Source organism: Spermophilus citellus (genome assembly GCF_964194105.1).
Source record: "Spermophilus citellus genome assembly, chromosome: 19".
Taxonomy (NCBI): domain Eukaryota; kingdom Metazoa; phylum Chordata; class Mammalia; order Rodentia; family Sciuridae; genus Spermophilus; species Spermophilus citellus.
This window is the reverse complement of record NC_138201.1, coordinates 15342556-15360949: the sequence shown is the minus strand read 5'-3', so window position 1 is coordinate 15360949 and position 18394 is coordinate 15342556. Positions and strand designations below refer to the sequence as shown.

Below are 18394 nucleotides of genomic sequence, written 5' to 3'. Positions count from 1 at the left end.
GGGATGGTGGCCTCTCCTCCTCCATAGCTGACACCTGACTGGGAGGGACCCCAGGAAGACGGTGCAGCATCATAGCTGAGCAAGGGAATTCCTACTCATCCTAGGAGCCCTAAAAAGGAGCTCCAACTGAATCCAGCCCAGGGCTTGGGCAATCCTGGGGCACTTCCACTTCCCATGTGAACCTGAGATCCCAGGGCCAATGGGTTCCTTCTTAGGGATACCTCGGGACCCTTTTCACACACTTTCCTGGGTCTCATTGTCCTTTTGTGGGACAGGAGCTCTAAAAGGTACCAGAAAGTGGCTTTTCCCCACTGCCCAGACTAGGCTCAAGTATGTTATGGGGGAAGGAAAACAGGACCCAGAGCCAGGCCGAGGTCCTGCCTGTGCTATTGCCATGGCTAGTCACAGGAGGATGAACACACCACCTAGTAGAGCCTGTGTTTCTCCTCCCTCCTCTTGAAAGAATCACTGTGAGGATCCAGGAGATTGCTTGGTCCTCCTTGGCCTTGCCCAGGTACTACTTGTGAGAACACATGGTCAAGGGTGTAGGTGTGCAGGCAGAAGATTTAGACTCACAAACTGATACAACCCCCCCATACACCCCATATCCCCCATACTTCACGGGCTCACAGGGACCCTCTCCCAACTTGGCATTCCAGCCATACTAGAGAAGCATGTTGTGTTCCATCCTTTATAATGTACACTTTTATTCATCTTTCTGGATCTCTGGATCCTGCTCCACCTTTAGCCTTGTCACCCAGGACCAAAGCAACTTTTCCTTGGTCAAGAGTCCTCCCTTGGTCCAAAAAATATGGAGAACCCTGGCCCCAGGTGGTTTTCTTCCAACCCCCTGAAGGACTGACAGCTCTTTCAGTCACCACCCTTTCCGCATCCCCTCCAACATGGACTAGAGCCCTGGCAGACAGCTCTTCCTGGAGCTTTAGAGAGAGTGGGAAGAGAGCCCTCTCTCCATCAGAACCTGGGTCTGAGTTCTCAGGTGAAGGGCACCTCTTTCCCCTAGAGTTTGTAAGAGGCAGGCGAGTCTGAAGAGGAAACCCAACACCATGAGGCCCAGGCTAGGCCTCTTGGATTAGGAGGCAGACAAAAAGGCTTTTCTGTCAATAGTCCTTAAGAGATCCCCTAAGGAATTCAGGTCCAAAGGCTCATTCTGGGGTTCCAGCCAGTGCCCCTACAGACTGTGGCCACAAACATCTGGGACTGCGGTGGAACCCCGCCGAGCTTTGGCAGCTGAGTTTGGCGGCCTCACGTTCTAGTTGGCGGCACAGCTCCAGACGGCCACGCAAGCACTGCTGAGCCCCAAGGTGGCTCCAGCTGGTGGCTCGGGTGGAAGGCCGAGCGCCCAGAGCCCGCAGCAGGCGTGGCAGGTCTCTGAGCAGGCGGTAGCGCGGCAGGGCGCGCAGCGGCTGGGGAATGTCGCCTTTGGCACAGAGCCGACTGAAGTAAGCGAGCAGCAGCAGCGGGCGCGGAGCAGCCCGGAGCAAGGCGCGCAGGGAAGTGGCGCCAGGATCCAGGCCTTGGGTGGGACCAGGGCCTGCGCCACTCCACAGCAGCAGCACGGTGCCCTGCTCCCGTGCCACACGCGCCTGCGCCGCCCAGAGCCACGGCAATGGGCCCACTCGTGCCATATGTGTCCCCTCCCACAGGTCTACAATCACGTCGCATCCACCGCCCAGCGCTGTCCGAAGCAGTTCAGCCAGAGCTCCCACTAGGCGCTGCTGAGGTTCTGAGTCCGCTGCGTGCAGGAGCAGTACCAGTCGCGCTCTGCCCCGGCCTGAGGGCGGGAGCAACACCTGAACAGAGTGGGGCGGGGCGGGGGAGGGCAAGGGACAGGCGGCCCTCTCCTCCCCAGCCTTTCGGCTACAAGGTAGAGTGACCCCCCACCCCCAACCCCCGCCCCGCTGTCTCCTATCTGTGCTGAAGAGTCAGTACCTAGGGCAGCTTGGACCCATAAGGTTCTTGTGGGCTAATTAAATAAAGGTGCACCTTATGGAGCACGCAACACTTGGCAAGCTCCGTGCAGACTGGAGTTTTGCCCCCCTGGCCTCTGGCCCACTGTCTTGGTTCCGAGACCACCGACACAGAGGACCCTTTGCTCTGCCTTAACCATTTATGCCCACTAGGGGGCCTGAGAGATTTAGGAGCACAGGTCGGGAGCTGGTGGGAGGGAGCGGACAGGAGGGAGCAACTAACCTAGGAGCCAGCACGTCTGAAGCCTCTGGTTACCCCCAGGTGAGCTTACCTGGCAGTAGGCGCCGGCAGGTGAAGACCAGAACAATGCCCAGTAGGGTGGTGAGGCCCAGCAGTGCCAGGGTCAAGAGCCCCAGGCGTCTATGAGAGACTGAATCAAGCAGGGTGAGGCCAAACCCAGGTCCTCAGTGCCCAACCTCTGTTAGCTCTCTCCCAAGAACTCACCATCAGGACACAAGAGGTGCTTCCGGGCAAACTGGACATCGGATCTCCACACCTGAGGGCACAGAGCCCCCCCAGCCCTTTGAGCCACAACATCCCTGCCTTCCAGGGGGAGTTGGGTGAGGAGGTGTGGGGACAAGAAGGGAAGTCCCCACTGGCTAGGGGATGCTTCCAGTTCAGGCTGTGTGTGTGCCAGTTCCAAGGCTGGCACAGAACAGGGCAGGGGTGGCAAATGCAAGTGTGATGTGGCCAAACTCAAAAAGTAAATTCACAAAGTTGGCCAGGGCTACAGGAGGGAGCTGGAAAGCAGAAACAATCAGACACCGCTGAGCCCTAGACCATTGTCACCATGCCCAAATGTGGACATAGAGCCCTAGCTTTTTTTCTAATTGTTCAGGAAAAGCTGAAATACACTTTAAAAAATATGTAAATATGACAATCATATCCAATTTAAAAAGCTATCCTGGCTAAAGCCAGTTTTTCAGACGATATTTTCCATGTTTACTACCTGAGGAGCAGATGCTAGGGAGTATACACAGAGTGAGGGTAACAGGATTCCTTACCAGGACACAGCCCCCTGGCCTCAGGAAGGGAATGATGAGGTCCACTGCCACTGGGCCTGAGCCCTGGGTCTGTAGGAACAAACAGAAGAATGATTGTCCCATAGAAACCAAGCCAAGCCCTGGGGAAGGTGGCCACAGACACTGTCTCTGTCCTTCAGCAGCTCACAAACCAGAGAGGCTAATTCTATGTGCTCCCTTTACTTTCCCACCCAAGAAAGGAGGTAATATTGTGAGGAATGTGAGTTATGGAGTCAGAAAACCTACATTCAGGCTTAACTATTGCCTTTGTAATCCTAGCTGTCTGATTTTTGCATGGAAATGATTAGCTCTTCTCCCTGGGCCTCAGTTTCTTCATTTGTACCCAGGGAGCAATAATCTTTATATTTTAACGGGTTAAGGGCACCAAAAGGGAATATGTATATGAATGCTCTTTTAATAAACTGCAGTGTATATTCATTTCTTGGTAGTACCTATTACTAGACAGTGAACTTCTGAAGGGTAGAGACTGTACTTCTCCTGTATCTCCCAGGACTTAATACAGGGTGAGCACTGAGTAGGTCCTTAAATACACGCTGAATTGGACAGAAATGATTGCTATCTGTCTACAAGTGGGATGTGGCTCCCCTCTGTGTTCTGAGAAATAGGGGATTGACCAGTCTCCATCTTTGAGGAGTACCCTCTATGCTCTAACCCAATGCCTCACACCTGTCTCAGATCCAACTCTCCAGTGAGCTTGTAAGCAGATAGTGATATAGTGATTCTCAAATCACTATATCTTCCTTTTGATTCTCAAAAGGAAGGTAGTCTTTTTCCACACCTTGCAGAAATACACGAGTCAATGGGTTTAGGTCTTAATTTTAGGTTATCCCATATAATTTGGTCTTAAATCCTATGTGTTTGCTACTATCTATCTATTTGGGAATCCCTATATATATAATGCAAAACAAATAAATAACCTGCAAGTGAGCATTTAAGAAAGAACTGGAACAAGCTAGTCATACTGAGTCAGCTTGGTGCTGTGGTTTTGTGGGTATTTTGATTGTGGTTTTTATATCATATACACAGAAGAGAGTCTATTAGTCAAACTGTTCTTAGTCTACATATTGTGTTAAATCTGTTCACAGTATTGTACAGAGAACACTTTGGCTTCTAGGGGCTCTGACTTTTGAGAGAATCAGAGAACTTCTGCTCAGGTGCCTTGAGGAAATAAGAGATGGGTAGAGGAGAGCTGTGTTCAGGGATGACATTAATATGAAATGTGGCAGCAGTTCAGGTGGAAGAGAATGGCTAAATGTGGAAAGGTCAGGGTCAGTACTGGAGCTGAAAGGTTTAGAAATTGCCCATTTGAGGACCCATTGGCTGACAGAGGACCAGCTAAACAAAGGCTGATTTGTAAATAAATTAACCAGATTGAAATCAGGGCTTTGCTTGTCTCCACCCACCCAGGATTTGTCTCACCAAGGTGGCATGTAGATGTGTGGGCCATGCTCTAAACAACAGGACCTAGTGGAGCCAGCCCTGGCTGGGCCATACCTGGCTGACACTGTATACAGGGGGAATCAAGGTGTCCGGCCTCAAACCTGGATAGCTCCAGGCAGCACTGAAGGTGGCCTGCATCCTCGAGGAGAAGTGGAGGACCAGCTGTTGGGCCTGGATGTCCATGCTCACATTCCAGGATATGAGAGACCCTGTTTGTGGAAGGTGATTGGGACTGGGCTATGGTGAACAGGGAAGTCAGTGCTGGACTGGGGTTTGTTCAGTCACAGCTGGGTGAGGGTGAAATATGGGGAGGGGATTCTAACTGAGGTCATTTATTGACTTACCACTCTGCTGGGGGCATTCAACATGGCTGGTATTTTCAAAGGAGAACTGAGAAATTCAGAAATGGCAAGTCAGCAAGCTCCAAGAATCACCCACTCCCTCTCCCCCTCCTCTGTTACCTATGCTTGTACCTTGAAGCAGAGATGGGGGTGCAAGTCCACCTTCTCTAAAACGTACCACTGGGGGAGAGAAGAGTATTAGTTAGGAAGGTCTCTGGGTCCAAAGCCTGCCCACCTAAGTGAGGGGAAAGGGGTCTGTCCTCACTCCTTTTGACTCTTGAGCAGTAGCATTGGGGAGGTCTTCACAGAGGCCATGCCAATCCTGCCTCTGGCACAGGGAGGCCTCCAGCTTCAGTGGGCAGCGGAGTGTCAGGGCCATGACCATCTGATCGCTCTGGCTGTAGTCAGTAAAGTGCACTGATTTCCAGAAGTCGGAGCCATCTGGGCAGGTGGCAGGGTCAAAGAGTAAGGCCTCAGCCCTGTTCTAGGCCCATCTTTCTGCCCCCATCCCAGTGGCACCAGGAGATGATGTGGGAGTGTCCAGCATGTTTCCTGGCATGAATAGGTACTCAGTGAGTAAACATTAATTCTGAGTCTCTTTGATTACCTTTCTATCCTTTTATTATCCTTCTTTCCATCCTGGCCCCATTCCAGCCAGCCCCTTGCTGTACTCCATGCTGGAAATCTGCTTAGGCTCCTTGCAGAACCTGGAATGCCTTCCTCTCCCATCTCTTCTTTCTAAATCCTCCCATTTTCTGAACCCAGTTCAGGTCCTAGATCCTTTGAGGGAATGTCTCTGCTCACAACAGCCTTCATGGGCTTGTCCCCTTTCTGAGGTTATGTCCCAAAGCCTAGCCCTTAATTATAACTCTGCCCTGCATGTGTTGTGGGCTGCCTGGTGCTACTTACTTGTGTCAGTGTCCTGTTTCTCCTGGAGGACAATGTGCATGCAGCACATTAGATGTCACAGACCACCTTCACATGTAATATTTTATTAAAGATTTATAGTTTGAAAATGAAGCAGCACAAGTTCCATGATTTTATATATGAAGAAACTAAGGCTCAAAGGAAAATAAGTGGCAGAGCTGAGGGGTGAACCCAAGTCTCTGGCCCTACCTCTTAGGACCACATCCTGGATCTCATCTGACCTTTTCACAGTCCTACAATGCTCAGTACCCTCAGGCTTATTGGCAGGCTGATGGGCAGACAAAACTGCAGGGGGAAGTGCCTGCATGCCTTGTGGGGCTTCCTCCAATACAGGTGGGGTGTGTGTGTGTGTGTGTGTGTGTGTGTGTGTGTGTGTGTGATGGGTGTGTAAGAGAAACAGAGAGAGGGTGTGTGCGCACTACAGTACATACAAGAAGCACTCACAGGCTTTAGGCTGACTCTGGAAAGGACATTTTTTGCGCCTCACAGTGTCCTCTTGCAGGTAGGATGCCTGGGGGAATGGGAGAGAGAGTCAGGGGAGTAGCATTCCCTGCATCACTCAGACCTAAAACTCATTCTGGTTCTACCTTACTGTAATGCAAGCTACCCAAGCCAGCAGGGCACCACGGAGGGTAGACAGGGTATGGTGTGGGCAGAGATGGGGAAGAACTCCACAGTATGAGAGAGATCAGCATGTGAGGGGCTGAAACCTCTTCTCCCTGGAGAGAACTAGTCTCAGCAAGAAGAAAATTACAAGGCTCACCTTCCTCAACTTTCACCTGCCCTGGCCTCCACCTTGACCATTCCCAAGGTGCCCAGTACCCTTTGTTACCCTCACTCTGAATTGCCCAAGTACCCAACTGCTTTCCAACCTGGCAGTTGCTCATTGCTCCAGCTCTCTGCTGTGCCTGCTGTCTGGTCTCTGCAGTGACACTCCCCTGCCTTTTTTTTTTTTTTTTTTTTGTCTAATCCAAACAAGGTTTTGTGCTAGGCACCTCAGACTTATACAGAAAGGTGGAGGATTATAATGGAAGGGTAGATGGGAGAAGAATTTGGGGCTAGAACATTCTCCAGAGCACACAGTATTTTCTCTATAGGCTGAGCCAGACCTGCACAGGGAATGCTGGATCTGGGTGAGACTGATTGGATCACCCTTCCACTTTGGACTACATATGGCTCATAACCACACTGGTACCAGTCTTCCTAAGCATCTCAGTCACATTCAATCTTTTCCTTCCTTTCTTCCTTTTTTTTAAAATAGCGCTATAGATAAAACCCAGGACCTCACACATATTGGGCAGTGCTCTACCACTTAGCCACACCTCCAGCCCCATCCAGTTCTTTTAAAAACCTGACTTACTAGAGAGATGCTTGACCGAGGAGCCACCAACAACCCACACATTTTCCTCTGCTCACCTCTATGCACAGACAAGGCAGAAGGAATTCATAAGGCAAGTCTGTAGTGTGGCCCCCAGGAACGATTTTCTGTTGATGAGACAGAAAGGGTCAGAAGAGACATCTGAGAAAGAGAATATGGGAACCATGAACAAGGGCAAGAGGAAGCTGGGACATTGGCCCACATACTCTATTTTTCTCTTATATGGCATTTATTTCTTACACTGAAAAATTTCCTCTCAGGGTCTCTGTTCTGTATTCTGACCATTTTCTCTAGGTATTCTACTTGGAATGAGGAGGAAAAAGACAGGAAAAGGAATATGGATTTATTGAGCTCCAACTATATGTCAGACAGGGTATTAATAGTATTAATTAAGTTAATCCATATACTAATATCAGAGAGAAGTTGTGAGTTATCAACACCACTGAATAAATGAAGAGTGTTGAGGGCCTCTGGGGTATGGCATCAATCTGTGCAAATTGTTTTAACTGTACACATGGCTTCTGTGGAAACTGGAGGTGGAAGTGAGATGTTAGGGCCAGGGCAAGGAGTTTGAGGAATTGCTCATTCCCTGAGGGGCAGAACAAAGGATGAAAGAAGGGAGGGTATCAAGACATGTCACTACTCTGTTCCCCTTGAGAAGAACCTCTTGTGGGAATTGAAAAGGCTTCTTTTTTTAATTTATTTTTTATTTGTAGTTGGACATAATACCTTTATTTCACTTATTTATTTGTATGTGGTGCTGAGGCTCGAACCCAGGGCCTCGTGCATGCAAGGCGAATGCTCTACCACTGAGCCACAACCCCAGCCCTGAAAAGGCTTCTAATGCAAGCTGAATCACACTGAAGGTCTTATTGGGGGTACAAAACATACTCATTTTGCTATTCATCATTCCTGGTCGCTCCAGGACTCTACCTGTCCCTCTTTTTTCTCTCCTCCCAAGTAACAGGACCCCTGCTTTTCCTATTTAGTCCACAGAAGGCTTAATGCTAGACACCTCAATTTGTCTGGGACAATGACCTTGCTCCCCACTCTCCCCATCTGCTATAGCACTGGGTGTTTTAGCTTCTTTCTTTCTTGTTCTTTTTGTGCATGTGTGCTGGGGATGGAAGCCAGGGCCTAATACATGTTAGGGAAGAGCTCTGCCACTGAGCTACTTCCCCAGGCATTTTTAAAATTTTATTTTGAGTCAGGGTCTTCAATGAGCAGGCTGGTGTTGAACTTGCAATCCTCTTGCCTCAGCCTCCCAAGTAGCTAGCATTACAGGTATGTGCCACTGCACCCAGCATGATCTGGCTCTGTTTTACAGAGGGATGACACTCCATACCTGGGCATCAAAGGGACTTCTCAGCTCTTCACACTCCAGTGCCCACTGGTGGCAAAGACGCACGCTGACCTCTGGGCCTGGAGGAATGGTGACCTGAATAGCCCGTGCCTCAGGCAGAAAATCAATGGAGAACTCAGGTCCTGAGGAGAGTTAGGTACTCAGTTACTTGGGCTGTCACTTGGGCTTAGCAGGTAGCACTACACAACTCAAGCAAACTCCTATTGTTCCCCACGCCTACCTTCGTTCCTTTGTGAACTTGGTCTGGGGAGACTCTCCACTACTTCTGGATCCGAATGTTGGGTCCTTTTAGAGCGCAGCCCCTTCTGAAAGATGTCTGGGGAAGGGATGGAAATGTGATGGTCCTTCTCAGACAGGGTGCAGCTACCTAGCAGCTTCCACTGAAAGCAGAGAACAAGGTTGGCCTTAGGTCAGGAATCAGGAAATCTGGCTTCTATTTGTGCCTCTGGAACCTGAGGAACCACAGGCAAGTTGAATAACCTCTTTTGGCCTTAGTTTCCCTTACTCTGTAATCTCCACATTTTCAACTTCCCTCATGTGGCTAGAGAACAAAATGAGACACTAAGAAGCAAAGGGCTGCAGGGTTCATGGCAGGGCTGAAACTGGCAGAGAGAGTACCTGAGAAGATGCTGGCATCCTGTGCCTCTGAGAGGACTTGAACTTGTAAGACTTTTTGGATTTCAGCAGCAAGAGGTAGAACCAGGCCCTCTGAAGGCCTACACAGGGGAGGAGGACATACTTAGTATCTAGGCTTCAATGCCTCTCTCCTATTTGGAGATGTGGTCCAATGTTGGGTAATAAGTCATTTTATTTATTTATTTATTTATTTTTTTTTGTGGTCCTGAGGATTTAACCCAGGCATGCTCTACCACTGAGGTATATACTCAACCTTTTTTATTTGTATTTTTAGACAGGGTCTTGCTAAATTGCCAAGGACGGTCTCAAACTTTCAATCCTCCTGCCTTAGCCTCCTGAGGTGCTGGGATTACAGGTATGTGCCACCACACCCAGATTGTAAGTCATCTTATCAAGAAGCATAATGATGCCAAGCTTCTTTATTCCTCAAAAGTAAGACATAATGATGGGCTGGGGATGTGGCTCAAGCGGTAGCGTGCTCGCCTGGCATGCGTGCGGTCCAGGTTCGATCCTCAGCACCACATACCAACAAAGATGTTGTGTCCGCCGAGAACTAAAAAATAAATATTAAAAATTCTCTCTCTCTCTCTCTCTCACTCTCTCTTTAAAAAAAAAATGTAAGACATAATGAGGGGCTGGGATTGTGGCTCAGCAGTATAGCACTCCCCTAGCACGGGCAAAACCCGGGTTCGATCCTCAGCACCACATAAAAATAAAGGCATTGTGTTGTGTCCATCTACACCTAAAAATATAATAAGTATTTATATAAAAAGTAAGACATAATGAAAAAACAGTTAATTTATTAAGAAGAGAAAAAGTGATGCATGCATATATTCAGAATAGATCATTGTAACATTATTTCTTCTTCTTTTTTTTTGTAATGGGGAATGGAACTCAGAGGTACTTTACCGTTGAACTACATCCCAAGCCCTTTTTATTTTTTGTTTTGAGACAGGGTCTCACAAAGTTGCCCAGTGACCTCAAAATTGTGATGTTTCTGCCTCAGACTCCTGAATAAATGGTATTACAGGCATGAACCACCACGCCTGGATCAAAGGTAGCATTATTTCTACTAGTAAAAACTTAGAAATTTCTAATTTTTAAGCAATATATGAATATTTAGTATGTAACCATGCAAGGCAATGAAAATATAGTTGAAAAAGAAAGAATATCCTACCTTAAAAATAAAAAGTAATGGGGTTGGGGTTGTGGCTCAGTAGTAGAGTACTTGCCTAGCATGTGTAAGGCACTGAGTTTGATCCCCAGCACTATATAAAAAAATAATAAATAAAATAAAGGTATTGTGTTCATCTACAACTAAAAAAATAAAAATTAAAAAAATAGGAAATAATAACCTTCAAGTTAATAGAAATGCCCAAATTTTGAATTGATTGAAGAGATTAACACCTTCACAGAATCATACAGTTACACTTGTGGATATCAGTCATGGTGTAATATTTGAGGATGCTGTAAGTCTCTGTTGTGGTTGACAATTGTTCTACCATGACAGGTCCCGTTTGCCTCAGCCTAAGTATCCCACCCAAAAAAAGGTCCCCAGTTCACACCTCCATTGGGCTGTTTCTCATACCTGAGGGCTCTGATACCTAATGCAGGCACAAACAGCAGGGCCAGTACCAGACCCACGCATGCCTTGGCTTTGTGGAGAGAAGGAGAGCCAATTTGGTATGACAGACAGCAGGCACAGAATTTCCTATGCAAGATGGAAAGGAAAGGAAATGACAGGGTGTAAAGAGGTCCCTCAAAAAATAAAAAATAAAGAGGTCTCTCCTCCTTCAGACCAATATGATGATGATGATGATGATGATGATTTTTAACCGTTGGATTTCATGCTGAACTCTGACATTTACATCCTGGACATGTGACTGTGGGCAAGTTATGGGACCTACCTATCTGCCTCTTCATTCATAAATCAGGGCTGTTAGGATCAAGTAAGATGATATGTGAGGAAATGCCTGGCCAAATAGAATGTACTATAAAATATGAAGGATTAGTTTTGTATTATTTGTATAATTAGTTTTGTATTATTATGAGTAAAGGACTGGTTAAGGGGAAGAACCACATTCATGGATTGCCAGATGTATCCATGTTCCTCACTTAATCCTCCCCACAGGTCAGAAGAAAGACTGTCTCTGTGGTACAATCAGTTCTCCACCACTACTATATAGCTCAGAATCTGAAGATGATTTAAGTAAAAGAGGCCACTCATGGAGTTTGGGGTAAACTGCCAGGCAAGTCCAGGCTGTCCTGCACTTTTGCATTGATTTATGTTACTTCCCAGGGTGGGAACCAAACAGTACAATAAAGGGCTCACTGGGGATATAGAACAAAAGGGATTGTAAGAGGCACTAGTGGGGCAGGAAATAAGACTCACCAGGAAAACTCCTGTCCTGAAGGCACAGGGCCCAGCAGCAAAAAGAAGAAAAGAGGTATTAATAGAAGATACTCCCTTTAAGAAGCATTCTTCCTGGGCTTTTTGCCAGGAACTATCCAGTTCTTAATCCCATGGCTAAAAGCCCTCCACTGTGGCTCTTTTCTTCCCAGTTCCACCCTGCCCAGGCCCTCAGCACATCAGGACCTTCACAATCCCTTCCAGACTTTAGAGGACACACTGTGGCTGCCACAAGAACACAGGGACAGAGAAGTAAGAACTGGCAGGTAGAGGAGTGGGGAGCTTTATGCCTGTGCCAGGCAGGTGTCCCCCCATAGCAGTGGCACCTTACCATATGAGAGGCCAGTAGACAGTGGGTAATCCAGTGTGGCAGGTGGGGGCAGCCAATCCCAGAAGAGGCAGAGAGGCCAATGAGCAGCAGTAGGAGAGGCAGTAGCAGGGTTGCTGGTCTAGGGCTCTCCATGGGCTTCTGGGGGATCAGGGAACCCAGGACATGGCTTTGTGGCCTGAAAGTAGGCAGCAGGGCCTTGCTGTGCAGCAGCGGGAGTAGGAGTACGGTACCAGCAGGAGCCCTCACCTTACCCTGCCCAGGCCCCGCCCTGCCCCAAAGCTCCTCCTTGATCCTAACCAGCAGGCTAGGTCACATTCCTTCTCCAAGCAAAGGGATTGGGGTTACTTATTCCCTAGAAAACCTTTCGCTCCCATCTGAAACAATCAGGGGCTCTTTCAGTGGCAGAGAAATAACAGGAAAGGGGCCACTACCAAGTTGGGGGATGGTGTACCCATTTCTTAACCCCTCCTACACCTAAACACCCATCCATTAACATGCTGTTGAATTTAGGTCTCCCCTAGACACAAGCTTCTTCCCCTCACCTGGAGAACTAACAAAGCTATTAAGCAGCACTACTCTACGCTGGATGCTGAAAATTTAGAGGTGAGTGACAAACCATTTTAAAGTTGAGCAAAAAAGAAAAAGAAAAAGACACTAGGGGCTGGGGATGTGGCTCAAGCGGTAGCGCTCGCCTGGCATGCGTGCGGCCCGGGTTCGATCCTCAGCACCACATACAAAAAAAAAGATGTTGTGTCCGCCGAGAACTAAAAAATAAATATTAAAAATTCTCTCTCTCTCTCTCTCTCTCTCTCTCTCTCTCTCTCTCTCTCTCTCTCTCTCTTCTCTCACTCTCTCTTTAAAAAAAAAAAAAAGAAAAAGACACTATAGGGTGCACAGAAATCTTATATGCCCCAATGTTACCCTGGTTCCCTCATCTGGCTGGCTCTTTCTACCCATTAGACTTTTTGGGCAAAGGGTTTCATGTCAAGGGCTCTCCAGCTTCAAGGACCCACTAAACAGTACAGCCTGCTAAGGAAGCCCCAGAGCTCATAGATGAGCCCTGGAGCAGAGGGAGCGGGCCCCACACACTGACCTGGTTTCCTGTGGTTTCCGGTGCAGGAAAAGGCTGACAAGGCTCCAATCTTTGTGGGGACCCTCCCCATCATCCCACAGCTTCCTCCCCCTCATGGAGTACTTGAGCTTCTTCAGCCCTAATATTGGTGACACCCACAGTAGAAGGAAAGTTTGGGGGCATACTCAGTATACTCAAAGCATTTTGAGGTTGTTTTTTGTCCGTCGGTCGGCAACTTAATCCTAAAAACCCTCAGTAGCCTGATCAAAGCCTTCTTCTATTTCCTTTTTTTAGCTGTACTGGGGATTGAATCCAGGGCATTCTACTACTGAGCTATATCCCCAGCCTTTTCTATTTTATTTTGAGAGTGTCTCATTAAGTTGCCCAGGCCCGGCCCGGAACTTGTTATCCTCCTGCCTCAGCCTCCCAAGTAGCTGGGATTACAGGTACACACCCCCCACCTGGCTCTAACCATGACCTTCTTTTGGCCTAAATGTTCAGGTGCACTACCTGAAGGCCTCATCCTATCCATTATCCTAAAAATATCCTCTATTTTTTGAGCTCACTAAAGGATAAAAATTCTTGGGCTGGAGTTGTAGCTCAGTGGTAGAGTGCTTGCCTCACAAGTGTGAGGCACTGGGTTCAATCCTAGCACCACATAAAAACAAATAAAGGCATTGAGTCCATATAACTGAAAAAAAATTATTAAAAAAGATAAAAATTCTTATTCTTTATGTTTTTCCAATACCTAGTAGTGAATCTCTTAAATTTTGGTGCTCTGTAGTTGAACAAATGTAAGTTAGATACATTTCATCTAACTAGTTTATCTGTTTCACACTTCACAAAGCATTTTCCTATCTGAGCCAAGCACCTTATGAGACAGATAAGTGAGAATTATTGTTTTCATTTCATAAAGAGAAATAAGGAAGCAGATGGGAGAGTGATTTAGACAAGGTCAAAGTCTATAGCCCAGGAAGCCCCACTTCTGCTAGGCCCTCGCAACTCAAATGCTCTTTCTAGCATCCTGTGATCTCTTTTCCTACTGCCTGATCCTCTTCTGCTCTTTGAACCGAGGATCTGCCTGACACAGTGCTGTTTTATGGCCTTGGAGCTCATCTGTGCAACAAATTAGTAAAATTTGAAGAGAGAAAAGGTGGTCTAGCCATACCAAGGATGGGCTAGGAGTCACTGGAGGTACAGCTGAGTTGATAGAGTGCTTGCCTCGCATGCACAAGGCCCTAGGTTCAATCCTCAACACCACACATACACACACACACACACAAAAAAAAAAAAAAAAAAAAAAAAAAAAAGAATGGGCTAGGAAGCCTTGCCCCAAACTCTACAGTACAGTGGCTCTGCTCTTTATAAATAATTGAGTTTTTCTAAATCTTAGGCATGAAATGAGAAGCTTGGCTCTATTCTGTAACACTAGTCCTTCTAGACCTCTGAATCCTCCAATTTCAATTTCAAAGTGAAAATATTTGGTTAATTTCTCTCTGACCCTGGTTAAAGCAGAAAAGAAAGAAATGGAGATTTGAACAAAATGGAGATACCAGGGAAGGTTGGGAGAGGGAAGGGAAAGGAGAGGGGGAGAAAAGGAGCATGTAGAAAAGGAATAAAGATGAAAAAATAGGGAAAAAGAGAAAAGTAGGTCTACATTTTATTTTTTTCCTGGCTTACTTTTTTTTAATATTTATTTTTTAGATATAGGTGGACACAATGTCTTTATTTTACTTTATGTAGAGCTGAGGATCAAACCCAGTGCCTCATGCATGCTAGGCGCACACTTTACCCCAGCCCTCCTGGCTTACTTTTATTTATTTAGTGTGGAGCCTGTTCCCAAAAGGATTTAAAGTAAAAAAGCATAGGAATGAATTCCAGGACATCCTGAGGAAGAGTGGGGGACGAGATCAATAATGCTAAACTCCTGTGATGAGGTTCAGCATCAAATGCTTTGCTCACTTAATCTCATTTTATTGGCACTAAAACCCCTGAGGTCAGGCTTATGACCCAATTATATTGACCGGGAAACACTCAGGGGAATTAGGTGACTTGTTCCAACACACAACTGAATATACCACCCTATCTCCCTGTCTTCCCGTTTTTGTTTTTTTTTTTTTTTTCCTGCCAGAACACACTGCTTGGAATCAGAAGGTTACTGGATCCTGTTGACTACAGAAGGTACTAGATTTAGCGGTGTTGGCAGAGTAAACAACAAAGAGAAAAATTGGAATGGCTGGAAGAATAAAGGAAAGTAGGCATTATGACAGTGAGAGATCAGCAGTCCCTTCCTTGTAGGAGGGAGGAGACTGGCAAGTGTCAACATGGGAGGAGTAAGTAGGTAAGTAACTGGATGGCTGGAATCAGAGGTGGCCAACTAGTATGAAGGCAACAGGGGTGTGGTTTAGGACCTCGGCCCAGAGGCCTTGTGTTCCCCAAGTGTGACTGAGACTTGACCCACCTATGGTTTGTGTCTGAATGACCTGGTCAAGACCTCATGGTCTAATAACGCTTACTAGCAGACCAGGCCAGGAACTTGGATCTTCACAGGCCTTTGCACATGCTCAGGTAGAGCACCTGTGGGGGATCTCTGGCAGCTTTCCTTCCTTCCTCCCTCCCTCCCTTCCTTTTTTGGTGCTAACCTTGCCATGCAGAGACTCTGGACAGACCATGGTACAGCAGTTCCAGGATCTTCCTGACCAATTCTTAAGGTCTGTTGGAGCAACTGCATACACTATTTGTATGTCCTTATGTATACCCATTAGGCAAATGTACCGGGGATTAAACTCAGGGGCACTCGACCACTAAGCCACATCCCCAGCCCTATCTTGTATTTTGAGAGACAGGGTCTCACTGAGTTGCTTAATGCCTCGCTTTTGCTGAGGCTGGCTTTGAACTCCTGCCTCAGTCTCCCAAGTCTCTGGGATTACAGGTGTGCCCCATAGGGCCTGGCTCTATGTGTGTTTTATTCTAGCAGGAGGCAGAAGCTAAGGGAGGGGAATAAGGTACAGTTTGCATTTGAAAAGCTTACTCTGGCTGCTGGGTGGGGACTGGATTGTAATGAGACAAAAGTCAAGGCTGGAAACTAACTGGAAGTCGTTGCAACTGTCCAGGTGGCAAGAGACAGTGATGGACTTAGTGCCAGCTGTAGGACAGAGAGCCTAGAGAAGTAGGTTTGGGGTTGAATCATTGGGTCTTACCGATTGATTGGACAGGCAGGTGTCATGTGACTTTCAGGTTTCTGGCTAAAGCAGAAATGCTTTTGCGGGCAGGGTGGGGGAGTTGGGGGAGAAGAATAAACTTTTACATGTTTTTTTTTAATATTTATTTTTCAGCGGACACATCTTTGTATGTGGTGCTGAGGATCGAACCCGGGCCGCATGCATGCCAGGCGAGCGCGCTACCACTTGAACCACATCCCCAGCCCCTAAACTTTTACATGTTTATGTTCAAGGTCTTCATTGGATGGCTCTAAGTACTCTGGTATCCATTACTACAACAAAATACTGAAGGTTGGGTAGTTAATAAAGAAAAGTTCAGGCATGGTGGTGCACACTTGTAATCCCAGCTACTCAGGAGACTGAGGCAGGAGGATTCCAAGTTCAAGGCCAGCCTGGGAATTATAGCAAGACTTTGTGTCAAAATACAAAGGGTTGGGATGTAGCTCAGTAGTAGTACAATCCCCAGTACTTATGTTTAAAAGTTTGTTTAGCTGGGTGTGGTGGCGCAGGCCTGTAATCCCAGCAGTTCTGGAGGCTGAGGCAGGAGGACCATGAATTCAAAGCCAGCCTCAGCAATAAGGTGCTAAGCAATTCAGTGAGACCCTGTCTCTAAATAAAACACAAAATACAGCTGGGGATATGGCTCAGTGGCTGAATACCCTTGAGTTCAATCCCAGGTAAACCCCTCTCCCCGCCAAAAAAAAAAAAAAAAAAAAAAAAGACTGGGGATGTAGCTCAGTACTTGCCCAGCAGGTGTGAGGCTCTGGGTTCAACTTCCCCTCTGCCAAAAAATAGGAATGGAAGACTATGCAAATCTATGCTCTTGGAAGGCTCACTTGAACACAGGGATGCAGGAAGAGTAATGAATATGAGGCAGAAGGCAGAATTAAATTTGGGACATAAGTTTGAGATAACAGGACATCTAAAGGAAGAGGTTCTGCAGTTAAAACTATCATAAGTGTGTAATAAAGACAGTACAGAAATCCTGTTTCTAGAATAAAGAATGACTACAATTTTGGAGAGGGCAGAGCTGTACAGTTGTAGGTCTGGGCATCATTCATACATAATGAAGTGCAAAGGGACATTCATCTTTCATGTAATAAATATTTACTGTGCATCAAACTTCAAAGTGTTATTTCAGTAACAGATTTCTTTTCCACTTCTATTCTTTTTTAAAAATTTTAGTTGTAAATGGACACATTTATTTTTTTGTGGTGCTGAGGATTGAACAAATTACCTCACACATACTAGGCAATGCTCTACCACTAAGTTAAAACCACAGCCTTCCACTTAAATTATCTGCTTCAGGGGGCCGGGGTTGTAGCTCAGTGGTTAAAGTGCTTGCCTAGCACTCATGAGGCACTGGGTTTGATTCTGAGTACCACATATTAATGAGTAAACAAAATATAAAGGTCCATCAACAACTTAAAAATATTTTTAAAAATTATCTGCTCCATACCATTAGATCCTATTCTTTTTTTTAAAAAAAAAAAAGAGAGAGTGAGAGGAGAGAGAGAATTTTTAAAAAATATTTATTTCTTAGTTCTCGGCGGACACAACATCTTTGTTGGTATGTGGTGCTGAGGATCGACCCCGGGCCGCATGCATGCCAGGCTACCGCTTGAGCCACATCCCCAGCCCCTAGATCCTATTCTTATTGGTTACTTTACACACACAGCTCTTTCCCACTGGATTGCTAAATTTCCTGGTATGGCTTGGATACTGTCCCTCAAAGGTCTATGTATTAAAGATTTGGTCCCTAGCCTGTGGCCCTACTAGGAGATGATGGAATCTTTAGGGGGTGAAGCCAAATAGAAGGAAGTTAGGTCACTGGGGGTGTGCCCTCAAAGGGGATATTGAGACTTTTTCCTCTTTTTCAATTCCCAGCTGTTACGAGATGAGCAGCTTCTTCCCCTACCTGCTCCCATCATGATTTACTACCTCACCAAAAGCAATGGGACAACTGAAAAGGGACTGAAAATTTCAAAACCAAGAGCCAAAATAAACCTTTTGTCTGATTTACTTCAGCTCACACTTCCTGTGCACAAAGGTATTTTGAAATTCTTTTGGGCACATAAATGATAAACATGAGTATTTAGTAAGAGTCTATAACTCAGGCTAGATAAATGAAAGTGGCCCATGTTATGGGTAGAAACTAAGTGTCTACCCATGGGAGTTCATGCCAATCAGCTGCAGGACTACAACTATGACTTGTATTTCCCATGCCCAGTTCATTTCTTTCC

The 18394-nt window shown here is 46.6% G+C and overlaps 1 protein-coding gene and 1 long non-coding RNA gene across 6 annotated transcripts; one reads left to right on the top strand and one right to left on the bottom strand.

Annotated features, from left to right (window-relative positions):
• Positions 1–879: 879 nt before the first annotated feature.
• IL17RE (interleukin 17 receptor E) lies at positions 880–12313 on the bottom strand. The gene is given in 17 exon segments (XM_081275915.1): positions 880–1792; positions 2261–2359; positions 2434–2485; positions 2994–3062; positions 4527–4681; positions 4817–4862; positions 4946–4993; positions 5079–5254; positions 6185–6251; positions 7157–7225; positions 8464–8603; positions 8702–8861; positions 9100–9197; positions 10706–10721; positions 10725–10828; positions 11510–11525; positions 11859–12313. Coding segments are annotated over 17 exon segments (2076 nt in total). The 5' UTR covers positions 11991–12313; the 3' UTR covers positions 880–1163.
• LOC308638457 lies at positions 1330–18387 on the top strand. Of its 5 annotated transcripts, none has more exons than XR_014019842.1 (8): positions 1330–1460; positions 1665–1885; positions 9392–9472; positions 12369–12461; positions 13225–13376; positions 15062–15275; positions 16266–16413; positions 18039–18387. It is a non-coding gene; the product is annotated as an uncharacterized lncRNA (long non-coding RNA). The 5 variants fall into 5 exon arrangements; XR_014019843.1 differs by lacking the exon at positions 13225–13376 and adding an exon at positions 11680–11779; XR_014019841.1 differs by lacking the exon at positions 13225–13376.
• The last annotated feature ends 7 nt before the right edge of the window (positions 18388–18394 follow it).